Source organism: Branchiostoma floridae, chromosome 14 (assembly GCF_000003815.2).
Source record: "Branchiostoma floridae strain S238N-H82 chromosome 14, Bfl_VNyyK, whole genome shotgun sequence".
NCBI classification, from domain to species: Eukaryota; Metazoa; Chordata; class Leptocardii; order Amphioxiformes; family Branchiostomatidae; genus Branchiostoma; species Branchiostoma floridae.
Window position 1 is genome coordinate 11,773,294 of NC_049992.1, and position 14,253 is coordinate 11,787,546.

Here is a 14,253-nt window from a genome sequence, read left to right on the forward strand (position 1 = left end):
AACCTCCTCGACGAGCCCGGGGTCTGACACCAGGGCCAGATCCAGGATGTTGGCGCCACGTGTTGGAGAGTGCACCACCTGCGTTAGACTAGCGCTCTGAACCGCCTCCAAGAATGCATTATTGATCCCCACCCCGTACTGGGGCGAGGGATCAATAAGAGGAGGGTCCGAACTCCAGTTAACACCTGGTAGGTTAAAGTCACCAAAGAGGGCAATGTTAGGAGGGAAGGATTTCCCCGAGATGTTATGTAATGAGGTTATCAATTCGTCCATGTATTGTGTACTGGAATTTGGTGGTCTGTAGGCTGAGCCTACACATAGGGGGCGGGACCCTACTTGTTGAATAGTTGCCCACACAATTTCAGCATTTGTGGAGTCATGAATGGGGGAGAATACCAGGGAGGATTTAATAGCAATAAATGCCCCACCCCCCTGGCTATTCCTATCCTTACGGTAGATGTCATAACCTACTGGAAATACTTCCCCATCCCCTATGTCGGGGTTGAGGTGTGATTCGTTACCACATATGATATCAGGGTCTTTGGTATCAATCATAGCTTGAAAGAGTGCATTTTTGACTTGCCCTTGTATACTTCTACAATTCAAGGATAAGACTTGTAACTTATGTGGAGTGTTCTTACCTGTAACTGCGTTACCTGTCCTTGGAGGGGGATATGGAGATGAAGTAGCAGTGGGGTGAAAGGGGGATTGAACACTAGCATTGATAAGTGAAACATCCGATGTTGTCTTGTTTATTTGTGACCTAGACTGCCTGGTCGGGGTTTGATGTGGGCTGTAGTCAATACTGTCTGGTTCCAAGTCAGACAAAGGTCTGTAGAAAGACCCATCTGTATCATGGATCCAGGAGTTAGTATCAAATAGACTACTTGCAAAACTGGGCATACCACACTGGTTGCATACCCATGTGCATGAGGAATTTTGGTAGAACTTATAAAATTTATCTCCAACACCACAACACTTTATATGTATCCATTGCTCACATGTGTCACACTGCAGGGCTCTGTGTGTAGTGGCCACAGCGCGCCCGCACCCTCCACACGGGTATTTAACTGGCCCCGGGTTTTTCTGGACGTCTCCCGACAGAATTAGGATCGCCAGCATAAACCCGGTAGGGCCCTTAAACCCCAGGGGCGCTGCCGCTCCATAGCGCACACTAAACTTTGGACTAAGTGGTCTTAACAGCGTAGTCAACCCCAGGCCCGGTAGACTGGACGCTGAGGACACGTCAGACAGAAAGTGGCGATATCCTGCAAGCACTATCGCGCAAAACAGCAAGCAGCATGAGAAATCAACATGGCCGCCGCGCCGCGATATGGCTGCACATGTACGCATGTTACACTTTACCGCACATTCCTCTCCAAAAACACTGCCAACAACTTTACAGTGACTTCCAAAGAAGTATTAGATGATTACCCAGCTGTTAAGGGGCTACGGGGCTAAGTTGCCCATAAAAAGAGACAATAGACGGCAAAAAAATGTTGGTATAGTTACGGAGCTCGCAACCACCACCACCCTCTTCCACCGCTGACCTCTGACCTCTTACAGGGTAACTGGGAAGAACACATAGATTTTGTTGATTTTTTTAGTGTGTATCAATGGGCCTTATCCTAATAAACAAGTGACAATTTAAAGAAAGATACTTGTCAATAGACTTGATACTATATATATTTGTGTCAGATTCACATTACATGTCTCAAACCATGCCTATTTCCATTGGAGTCTATGAAATTATCAACACCCTGCCCCCTGCCCCACAGGTGACAGTGCACCAGCCTATTGTGTTGGATGACGGAAACCTTGAGCTTGCACTGTATGGGAGCTTTCTTCCCATTCCAGACCTGAGTCTTTTCAATGGTGTAAGTTTACACAACATTACCTTCACAAATATTACACTTCTATGTACAATAAACATGTATAATGACCTGTCGTAAAGATTATGGATGAAAAGTATGAGACTCAGTATGTACACTTTGTGCAAATAATTGTGTCTTAACTTTTAATATTGAAAGTAAAACTGTCCTTCCATGTTTTGTCACTCCAGGGAAACTGTCTTCATGTGGTCCCGGGTCAACTGTACACTGAGAATGGAGACATTGAAATGAATGTGGGTCGCAAAACTGCCAACATCACCGTCACCAGTCTGTGTGACAGGCCCATTCAGGTCAGCTTTCAACCTCAAGAGGTCAAATAAAGATTTTCTGCACAGGAAAAAAATTGTTGCTAGTACATATACATCTGTAATGGTTGTTGCATGCTTCCTTATGTATTGTATGTAGTAGGTGTTAAATATCTCAAGCTTTTTGTCCATATAAGAGCTTGCGCTACCTAATACAAATTTGACCTTATGGGAATGCAGCCAAAATCTAATGACCAATTGTCTGTATCTGTTTAATATTAATACAATTTTTACATATGCTCAGCTATTGTGCACAGAAGTTTGAAAATGTTTTGTCTGATCAAAAGAATATCTGTCAATTCTGCTATTATCTGATACTTGAAAGCTGTTACGGGCTACTTTTACATGAATAAGTTAATAGGGTGAAAGGATATGGCAAAGACTGTTATGGAGGGAGAGAGAGAAAGAGGGATTTGAATTAAAATAATGACACATTGTGTTCTGTGTTGAACAGGTTGGCAGCCATTATCATTTCCTGGAGGTGAACAAGTTCCTGCAGTTTGACAGGACCCAGGCTTATGGCAAAAGACTGGTAAGAGCAAATTAATCATTAGCATGACCACCAGTTAACATGTACAATATGTACAGTGATTATAAAGTAAGTTCTTTGTATCTTTTCCATCATTACCTAATGCTCACACATTCCTTTCATAGAATATCCCAGCAGGCACTGCTGTCCGGTTTGAACCAGGTGAGACCAGGGAGGTCCAGCTTGTGGAGATTGCAGGGAACAGGTAAATAACCATGGCAACCAAGAGGGTAGTTATGGATTAGATGTAGAACCAAGATGATGGTGCATTTGTGAGAAGCAGTAGCTACTAGTTATGATCATGTTATAATTACTGACTATCAATTGCTGTTTTCTGATCCGTATTTTTTTGTATCATTTTGACCAGTGTTATCCATGGTGGAAACTTCCTAAGTGATGGCAAGTTCGATGAGTCCAAGATTGCTGCCATTTTGGAGAACATCAAGAGTAGAGGTTTTGCACACAAGGTGAGATATCTTGTAAATCATGAAAGTCATGATTCATTCTGTATCACTTATGTATGCACTGAATTAGTTCAAAGTGGATTTAACACTGTTGACTCAATTTGTCATTTCTCCTGTAAAAAGAAAATGGGTAACTTAGGTAGATCTCCTTGCTGAGTTATTGAGAAAGTTAAGTTACTGAGAATTTCTAGTAAATACAATGCTGTCGTGGCTGCAAGTGTTTCTTTCCAAAATTGCTTGGTGCAGATTAAGTGGCTGTTTGTGATGTTTAATCTCATACAATGACTGCTGTATAGCTTTATTAGAATGTCTTATTCAGTTCTTAGCAACTGGCCAACCTGTCGTGGGATTTTTATTGTTTTGTGACTGGTATCGATAGTGATAAATATATGGCTCTGCATGTTTTGCCTGTGATTGTGATTGTGATAAGGTCCACTGGCTTACAGCAAGGCTCACAATACTCAATACTCACCCACAACCTGCAGTTTGAAAATTTTGAGATAACAAAAGAAAAACAAGTTTTATTATTCTAGGCAAAAAGGATTCAGGCCAGGTATTATATATCTGGAGAGGGCTTGCAGTCGCCTGCGCTGCAGCCGAACGATGATGATGATGATTATATATCACACACTGCAGGTAACAGTAAAAACAGTAAAATCACTAACACTTTTTCCAAATATTTTGCTTTATCCATTTTAAGACACAGGATGCAAACATCCTGAAGAGACCAAAGACAAACCTCTGTGTGATGCCACGTCACATCTACGCACACACATATGGCCCTACAACAGGGGACTGTGTCCGACTGGGGGACACCTCATTGATCATAGAGGTGGAGAAGGACTTAACTGTGTACGGGGACGAGTGCAAGTTTGGAGGTGGAAAGGTATGTCACATGAGGCATAAAACCGTAACAGATGGTATCAGATACATTTATCCATGCATAGTTTGTTCACCATGTTCATCTTTTGTATACTTTGTCTCAAAGGATGATTCTATTAAAGGATAAATATAGAATACAACACTTTGGTGCCCTTGAACAAAAATTGTTACAACAGCAATGTTCCAACGTTTGAATAAGGTATTTGAATATTTGACCGCGATGCATTCGGCGTGCGCAGAGCATGTTCGAAGGAAGCCTATGTGAGTCGTGATAAAACTTCGAAGCCTGTGTAATACGGCTTTTTATCACCCAGTCCGGAACATCTGTTTTGAACGTTATTGCGGCCCAGGTATGACATAATACATAAATTAATTCTGTAGTTATGCCTTGTATGAATATGTCGTAAACTGTCCACAATATATGAATGGTAATTGTTGAGTTGTTATTTCAGGTACTGAGAGAGGGTATGGGGCAGATGGCAGGGGTGAGTGCAGCTGATGCCCTGGACACGGTCATCACTAACGCCCTGATCGTGGATGCTGTGACTGGGATCATCAAGGCTGATGTGGGCATAAAGGTACGTGCTCTTTAACCTTGTCCTGCTGAGAATTTGTTTGTGTATTTAACCCCCTTAATCAGTTAAACTTGACTGATTCTGTGTTGATGCAGATTTTCCTCTCCAATTAAATTGCACTTTGCTGCGGTATGCCATATTTAATTGAGAAATGCTTCAAACCCATTATGATACTGGACCCACATACAGGCATTATATTATGTGCATCCCGTATATTTACGGGCTCAGCAGGACAGGGATTTTTTTAATGTACTGTTTAGAATAGAGTTATTGATGCATACTATGATATTAAATATAGAAGTGTTATGCACTGTAATAGTATGAATAGCACTAGAATGTACTGTTACATTTGTAAATGTAGTTGTCAGTAAGCTAGCAATGCTCTGTCATCATTTTACCATAATTTAAGATGATCTGTAGTTTTTTTCCCTGTTCAGGATGGTATGATCGTTGGCATTGGCAAGGCAGGAAACCCAGATGTCATGGCAAACGTCAATACAGTGAGTTTAACTTTTTTCATTCATGGCCTTTAACAGTAGACATTATGAATGTCATTCCAATGTCAAACAGCAGTTCAATTTAGTTCCACCCAAATAGCATTCTTCTTACATTCATTTGACACTTCTTATCTAACATAGATACTTAACTGTGGACTTTACAGCCTTCAGATATCATAAATTAAAAACCAGTTTGAATGATTTGCTCTATTGTGGTAATATTTTGCTCCACAGAACCTAATATGTGGGGCGACCACAGAGGCCATAGCAGGAGAGGGTCTCATCCTGACCGCTGGGGCGCTGGACGCACATGTCCACTTCATCTGTCCTCAGCTGGCCCGAGAAGCCGTGGCCTCTGGAGTGACCACCATGTTTGGCGGCGGCACTGGCCCTGCCACGGGTAGTAATGCCACAACATGTACACCTGGGCCAAACCATATCAAGTATGCTTTTCTTTGCGATTTTCTGTGTTAGAATCTTTCAATGTGTGAGGGGAGTTAAAAAAAACAAAGTTACACCCTCTCAGAAAGAAGCTGGTACTAATACTCAAGTGCCTCTGTCAGTCACCTAAATTACAAAAAAAATTATGCACAGGTACTGCAGCACAATAATGGAGTATTGGCAAATGTTTGTTTCAACGATTAGTGCTAGAATAGACTCTTCATGTTGTATTTTTTTTTCCACATGAAAAGTTAAGGTTGATTGACAGTTTACTCTGTCTGCAGAGCAATGATGCAGAGTACTGATGCCTTCCCACTCAACTTCGGGTTCACAGGTAAGTCTTTGATATGTTGTTTTATAAACACCTTGCAAATAATGACAGATATTTGTGAATATCAAGATTATCAGAAAAGTCTGTTACTGAGTTTGATTCAGTAAAGGCAATAGTTTTCATGATCTTTCCTGTGCCTTACTCTAGACCTGCACTAGTGTTCATTTATGAATAATCTTATTCTACATGTGTTGTAACTGCCCCATCAGATTCACTTAATATTGCTAATACTATCCCAAGGACAAAGCACTGCCATGCCTGAATAGTCTGCTGCAGTTTTGTCATCACCAGCCAGATGTCACCCCTGTGTGACCATCTGCCTGTACAGTGTACTAACATCTATTAATGTACCATGTGTGAACAGGAAAAGGCAATACCTCCCAGCTGGATGGAATATCTAAAGAGATAGAAGAACAAATAGAGGCTGGTGCCATTGGGTAGGCATGTTGACTTTTTGAATCCCTAATATACTATTCATAATAGGACAACTGTAGTTACCTGACAGTATTGCATAAGGCCCAATCAATCATCTTTTGACTGTTGAACTCTGTGCATAGGTATTTCTTTACAACTTTTATTGCAGGCACTTAGCCCAATCACGTCAACAATATGGCCTTGTTTACATAATATTGTTCATGCCATTTGACATGGGTTATCATTCTGTAGGATTGATTACAACAATTAAGTGGCATGGAGAACTATGACATTTATCTGATGTAATTAACTCACAGACGTCATAATTGAGGAAATGTATCAAAGGAAAAGATAAGATCTATGAGTGTTATGTTCATCTAGATGTCTCAAAAAATCAGATGGGTAGGTAAAAAGTAAAGCATCTTTTTTATAGCTTCAAACAATAGTGTCAAAAAAAGGTTTGTCAGGAGAGTAGTCTGAATTGAGTTACAGCACAGTATGCTGCCTCGCGAATTGAACTCAAAGTTGCTGGCTATGGGACTTTTCCAACTATGACACGAGTGCAGGCATCAGCCCTCCCCAAATGGTCGAGGGCCTCTTGTGCCATCTTTGCACACTGCCAAGCCTTTCTCTGGTGTCCCACCTGTGCCATTAGGCCAGGGCCCTGCTAGAGCCTTAATCAGCCTTGTCTCAGACCTTCCCAGGGGCAAGGAGGTAATTAAGTACCTGTAGGTAACCCCTAAAGCGAGCATTCCCGGCAAACCATGTCTGTTGGATGATATCTTTTCTCTTATATATGGCACACTTTTTATGTCAGTTTTGTTTGTGGTTTCCATCTTGTGTAAGTTAAAGAATTGTAGAAATGAGGGTTGTGAGACACTGATGTTGCTGCCTTCCTATTAGTATTTCCTCTGTTATTGTTTTCACTATTTGGTATATTTCTATGTAATATTTTTATGTAATCAAAATACATAAAATTATTAGTATTGTTAGCTGTGCATAGCTAATGAGCTAGCAAAGCATGATGGGAAGGGTATCAGATTACAGTTCTAAATCTAAAAAAGCCATGAAAGAATGAGTGTTCTTCAAAAGTGTATAGTCCATTGCCCACTGTTGAAACAAAATATCAAATTGTTTGTTTTTGTTTTTCTTTATTTGTTTTATTTTAGTTTAAAGCTTCATGAAGACTGGGGTTCCACACCTGCAGCTATTGACACCTGTCTACGTGTAGCTGAGAAACATGATGTACAGGTAGTTCAACTTTGGATGACTTTGTTTTTGCTCAGTTAGCTACACAGCTTTGAATCATGTACAATGTGATTTTTATGATTTCTATATCAATGCAATACCCCCAAGTAATGTCTTATTGTGTACTAAAGCATGCATATATGCCAAACACATGCTCTATTATTCTGATGTGTTGTATCAGAATAAGTCTTTTCATAATGCAACTTAGTATTCATTTAATTTAGTATTCGTGACACATTTCAATTTGTGTATGTTCCATTTGTTGAACCCTAGGTGATGATCCACACAGACACTTTGAATGAATCATCGTGTGTGGAGCAGACAATAGAAGCTTTCAAGGTAAATTGCCCTTCCACAGTCTGTTTGATATCTGAGGTGGTCACTGCGTATACTGTTACAGTACTGTACCACATTAAATTCATTGATAAACATTCAAAATTCAATGCTTTAAGAAATCATCAATCATACATGTATAACATGCGAGTGCCTTGTGCTTGCTTCTGCGTTAGATTGGACCCTAGATGATACCTCATGTGCATGTTTTGTTTTGTTTTGTTTAGTCTACGTAACTTCGTAGGGGGAAAATGTACAATAAAAGTCTTCATTCATTTGTTCATGATGGCCTTAAAAAAGGTATTACTAAAATGTTAGAAAATACAGAGCACAACCTGTTCTCCAACTAGATCTCTTTTGCATATCAATTCCCACCTAGGATATATAAAAACTCTTTCTAACAAGATTTCTCCAGCGTCACTGACGAAAGACACCAGGCGGTTGTCCGAAACGTCTGACTGTTTCCAAAATCATATCTAGTTGTTTGAGTAACTGCTTTTTGGTGCACACAGGGCCGAACCATCCACACCTACCACTCAGAGGGTGCGGGGGGTGGCCACGCCCCTGACATCATCAAGGTGTGCGGAGTGCCTAATGTCCTGCCCTCCTCCACCAACCCCACCCGCCCTTACACCGTCAACACCATCGACGAGCACCTGGACATGCTCATGGTCTGTCACCATCTCGACAAGTACGACAAGTATTTTATTTGTGTGTTTGTTTGTTGGTTTTTTATCTAGGAAATCATGTGAGTGGCAATTTGCATTGATGTCAGTAATCTGATCCCAGCTGAACAGGATGGCTCAAAGTGTTAGAAGGGATTTTGGTTTGGAGAATGTGGAATGTCTTGACCCAGGAAATTCTTTTAATGGTTTCTTAACCATAGCAAGAAAGAGAAATTTCACAATTAGGTTCTTCCCAAACTGCTGTTAGCAAGCATACTTAAATATAACATTGTGCAAAAAATTATGTCATCGCCATCACACAGTTAATTGGCAGAGGTTTGAGTCTTTTGAATGAGTGATACCTAGATTTTATTTACTTTACGTGTTACTGACCCTCCTCTTCATCCAGGAACCTTTCAGAAGATGTTGCTTTTGCTGAGTCACGAATCCGAGCTGAAACCATCGCAGCTGAGGACATCCTGCATGACATGGGAGCCATCAGCATCATAGCATCAGACTCACAGGTTGGCATCAATGTACATGTAGTAGTATAGTTACTGTTGTAGTATCCAGTATTTGATTATACTGCTGTTAGGATCCCCAACACAGGGGTAGGCAGCAATCGGCTTAAGTCTTCACACCACGCTTCCATGTGTGGCTATGTCCAGTGGGCTCACCCTATAATGTTCTAAATTGTTTTAAAGGTTGGTCTAATTTTCTATGTTAAGTCATTTTGACATTGACAGCACTTGGTAATACATGAAATAATTGGTAGATAGTCCATGAAATAATCAGGAAAATGATTGACATTGAAGAGCCTTTGGCTCACAAAGATCTGTGACACATGTTGGGAGATGTTTAACCCGTACCACCTAACCTCAGGCTATGGGAAGAGTTGGTGAGGTCATCACCAGAACGTGGCAGACGGCAGACAAGATGAAGCAACAGCGAGGGGCGCTGGCGGGAGAGACCGGAGACAACGACAACCTCCGTGTCAGGAGATACGTGGCCAAATACACCATCAACCCAGCAATCAGTAACGGCATGGCACATCTTATTGGCTCTGTGGAGGTGAGAGTAGAAAGTTATCTGTCTCATTATTAGCTACACAATATAGAAATGTAAAGTGTACATTGATAAGGGTCAAGTTGTATTGTATGTAAACCTGGCTTGATAATGATGTTTCATGATTGCTGTTGGATCTTAATTTGTGTTGTTCCTTTAAAATTTCCTAAAACTGCAAGTTTATCAAAGTCTTTTTGCATCTATGTTATGTAGCAGAAATGATGTTCTTTATTACACCTCTTCATCCAATACAGAAAGACAAGATGGCTGACTTGGTCCTGTGGAAACCAGCTTTCTTTGGTGCCAAACCAGAAATCATCATCAAGGGTGGACATATTGCGTGGGCCCAGATGGGTGAGGACTTTGGTAGAATCAGTATTCAGTAGAAACCGTTTAATTGCACATTTGCCTGACTTCGTGCAATTATCTGGGTTGTGCAACAATGAACCAGCACTGGATTTTGGGATTACAAAAGTGTTCGGTTATCCGTTGTGCAATTGACTGACTTTTACTGTATATCACAGTTATACCTGTTATCATCACAGAAGGATAAAGAGCACAGAAATGAGCTTGGCTTGTTTGTTTTTGCTTATTTCATAGTTTGATCCATAATGCATATTAATGTCAATGACAATATAGAAATATTTCATGATTTCCATCCTAGGGATGCCCAATGCCTCCATCCCCACCCCGGAACCAGTCAAGACCAGGAAGATGTTTGGTGCTTACGGCAAAGCTGTCGGCAACAACTCTGTCATGTTTGTCTCTAAGGTGAGACAACAATTGCTTGTGTCATACACCGTAGCATATGTAATCCTATAGCAAATTTCAACACTCTTGTGTGTGACTACGTTTACATGGATATCAGTAGGGACATGATTTAATTGTAGAATCTAGAAGAGTGTCAAGCACACTATGATATGTAATATGTGACATGTTCACTCATCTTTCCTCTGCAGTCTTCCATTGAGAGAGGGATCCCACAAACATATGGATTGAGCAAGAAACTAGTTCCCATCAAAAAGTGAGTTCTGAAGCTATGTCTTACTGTAAGAGTATAAACTGTCACAACTGATCCCAATGTACGAAAAAAAATTTCTATCTTGGTCTAGATTGAAAAATCAGAATGTTGATGTTAACTAAATCTTAGTTGATATAGATGTACAAAATTCTAGTTAGCATAATATGTTTTTTTTTAGAAAATGTCACAGTGCATAATTTTTGTGTCTTTTCAGCTGCCGAGGGTTGACCAAAAAAGACATGGTCCTCAATGACTACACTCCAAACATAACAGGTAAAACATTGTTGCATTCAACAGAATGTTGGCTAAATCCTGTACAAACTGAGATCTACCATATGAGAAAAACTACAACACAATTAACAATCATTTCCACTTTGTTGTATGCTTCATCCTTTTTGTCTTGATTGTTTTGAATCATGTAAAACTTGCTCACATAGTAGTTCAGATTTTCAGTGCTCAGTTTAGGCACATGATGATGATGATGCTTAGGCACATAACTACATAATTGTGTAGTTGTGTCTGCAGTGTCGCAGTGGCTAAACTGTGCTGTTTTATTCCATGTGTTTTATCAGTGGATCCCCAGTCCTACCAGGTCCATGTGATAAGAGAAGAGAACGGAGAAGAAGTGAGGGAACATCTGACATGTGAGCCTGCCAAACAGCTTCCCTTGGCTCAGAAATACTTCCTGTTCTAATAGTAAATTACCTGGATATTCATCCCCAAAGATCCACAGGTTTGCACTGTACCAGAAGCTTGCTTAGAGCAATTATCAGTAGGGCGGATCTAATTAGTCCAACACTTCAGGTAAAATGTCCCAACCTTCCTACCTGGTCCTGATTTTGGCTACACATCAGGAGTGGTGCCCTTTTCTCGTGAAGGGCAAGCATATCTTTGCTAGCATCTAGACTACAATACATGTATTAGTCATCCAGGGTATAGAACAAGGGGAGCAATCTCAGACTCAGACCATCTGAACATATGTGCTCCAGAAGTACAGAGAAAACCAGCCAGGTCCTGAGGATAGTACCCATATTACCTCTAGAGCCTACCTGACTACCTCTATAGCCATCAATGGCATGTCGCATGTGAAAGATAGAGGAAATCTCATTTCAGTAACTCTTTAACAGGTAACTTGTTGAAATGTACTTACAGTTTAAGTACTGACAGGATTCTGTAGCAAGCTGCTATATATTTCATGTTAGCTTGTCAATCAGATAAATTGTGTATATTGAGTGTAATACAAATGTACAAAGAAGGCATAGAGTTACACTTCAACACATAAAAAAGCATTGTCAGCTGTGTTATGTACATGTTATTAAAGCTAAGGATCAAGGCCATGCATTGTCATGTATATTCCTACATTTTTCTTAGTATATATCATCACTCATCAACATGATGATGATGATCTGTATATTGTGAATACAAATTATGTAACATCTATAATGTTGATGTAAATATATCATGCACAAAGCTTCTAACTTATAGTATCAGCATAGATATCAAGCTTGGCTTGAGAATAGAGCATCTCTCCCTATCCAGCTTATGTTGTTGTGGGCCTTTATTTAGTTTAATTGTTACATAGTGTAAAGAGCCTATTGCAATTGGACAATACTTTCATTGGTCAGACAATTTGCTCCATGTATTATGATATCATAATATGCCATTGTAGACAGTTGCTACCTCTTATTTCTGTTGAAGTTTTATTTCTGAATCACTAAACTTCGTGCTGAAATTTGACAGGGTAGTTTTTCAATGGAAGAAACAAGAATTGATACTATTTTGAGACAAAGAAGAAACAGATTCATGTATCAAGTTGATGAAAAATTGAATTTTCAAATAAAGACCTTGAAGAGCAAGTTTGAGAATTGTTATATTATGAAATGCAAATTATATTTGAAGAGTTTTCTCGGGTATTTGGTACCAAACCATGAAATAAAAGGCATACTATTAAACGACTCTTTGTGTTTTGACCATATATATGCACTTTACATTGCATACTCCTTTAAATGGAAGTTAATGAGTTAGGTATTCTTTATACGTAACTATGTTTTCTGCCCATTTCAAAACCATTACTTCCTGACTATCAGCGTTACCGAAGTGGCATCATGCATATCCTTGGGAAAGGCCCTTCGAAAATTCCTTCTAGTACAGGCAAAGTAGCTTATAAAGAGCATGTTGCTGAAGTAGGGCCAGTGTCTACGCTTGATGGCTTCAGGTGAAATGTTGTAACTGCCAGGTGCCTTCTAATGTGAACTTCCTGACATATGCGGGTCTAAAGACTTTCCCCACAAATAGCAGTTAAAGAAATGTGCTTGAAGGCCCATGGCAATGTAAAAACAGAATATGTAGAAAAAATCATCATGGATCAAAACCGACATGTAGCGGTCAAAAATGACAATGAAATACTACAAGCGTGTTGCCTTACGTTAATGTCCTTTAATCAACTGCTGAAGGACCGCTTTTTTATCCATACACCTCGCCTTGGTAACGTTAACCTGGCTGCTTGGTTGGTCGCGCTCCATGCGTGAATCGGTATAGAGCCGCCAACGAGGCAAAGAAGCTGCCCTGTATCATCGATAAGTATGTGTACAGAGCTATTAAATGTGTAGTGTAGTTGTTCTGGAAAGACATTTAGAAAGCATAGATTCAACCAGGAACTTGATCATTTATTGTGAAACATGCAAATGTAGATCCTGCTAATCAAAAATGAAACCGTGGCTCCCCCTGTGCCTTAAGATTGCACGCTGGATACAGAAAATCAGTGCGTCTCTTTATTATCATTAGCTTATTGCGGTCTCCAAATGCGTGACTCCGATCTACATTGTATTCCATTTTGTTTACATGTGCGAACGTACCCAGGTAAAGTAACGTTGCCCTGACTCGATTGTTCCTGTTCTTTTTACTACCCAGTGACCATGGAGTGGACTGCTTCTGTATCTATATAGCCGGTATAACCGCCCTTCGGCGTAACACACCAGCTGCTTAAAGGCCCCTTCACACGAGAGCAAGAATGAGCCGGAACTTGCCGTCAGAATGAAAATTATTTTCTATTCCTGGGAATTACCCCGAATGTGGCACGAATTTTGCAAATACTTCATTCCGGCATGATCTGCTTGATATCTGCTAATTCGGTTTCAATGTGAAGGCCCTATTCAGCATGCTCGACGACAAAATGACACTCAACGAGCAGCACAGCACAGTGGTGCTTTGATGTTGCGTGCGTCACAGGAAGCTTGATTGTATTCGAGCACCGATATGAAGTTTTCAAGAACTATGGAGTTAATTTGAGGGTTATTGAAAACACGCGAAAGTGTATGGAAGTGATCTGCTTCAGACAGTGCTTGATATTTTGTAAATCTGATTTTTGGAACTAATCTCTCTCAAAGTTAATATGCGTGTTTTATATTACTTGTTTGACAGTGAATGTTTGATTGTTTTATTGGCTGATTGTCGTTTCCCTTAATTCCTTAAGGTATCTCGGTTGGCTAAATTGACATTTTGACCTTCCACTGTTTTCTTATTAATAAATTAAGAAAGAATGGAGCCGTAACGAATATTGATAGATGGGCATTAGAGAATTCTAAATCTGAT

The 14,253-nt window shown here is 40.1% G+C and overlaps 1 protein-coding gene across 1 annotated transcript in view; it reads left to right on the top strand.

The window, feature by feature from the left end:
- Positions 1-11,653, top strand: part of LOC118430465 (urease subunit alpha-like) — a gene marked incomplete at its 5' end in the record, with an annotated part of 14,250 nt that extends 2,597 nt beyond the window's left edge. The window contains 21 exon segments of the mRNA XM_035841344.1: positions 1,779-1,877; positions 2,063-2,182; positions 2,652-2,729; positions 2,852-2,931; positions 3,094-3,193; positions 3,891-4,076; positions 4,525-4,650; positions 5,085-5,147; positions 5,379-5,587; positions 5,870-5,919; positions 6,281-6,353; positions 7,500-7,581; positions 7,852-7,917; positions 8,424-8,602; positions 8,986-9,100; positions 9,459-9,647; positions 9,896-9,995; positions 10,306-10,412; positions 10,601-10,665; positions 10,877-10,935; positions 11,235-11,653. Coding sequence (XP_035697237.1) covers positions 1,779-1,877; positions 2,063-2,182; positions 2,652-2,729; positions 2,852-2,931; positions 3,094-3,193; positions 3,891-4,076; positions 4,525-4,650; positions 5,085-5,147; positions 5,379-5,587; positions 5,870-5,919; positions 6,281-6,353; positions 7,500-7,581; positions 7,852-7,917; positions 8,424-8,602; positions 8,986-9,100; positions 9,459-9,647; positions 9,896-9,995; positions 10,306-10,412; positions 10,601-10,665; positions 10,877-10,935; positions 11,235-11,356 — 2,268 coding nt within the window.
- Between the last annotated feature and the right edge of the window lie 2,600 nt (positions 11,654-14,253).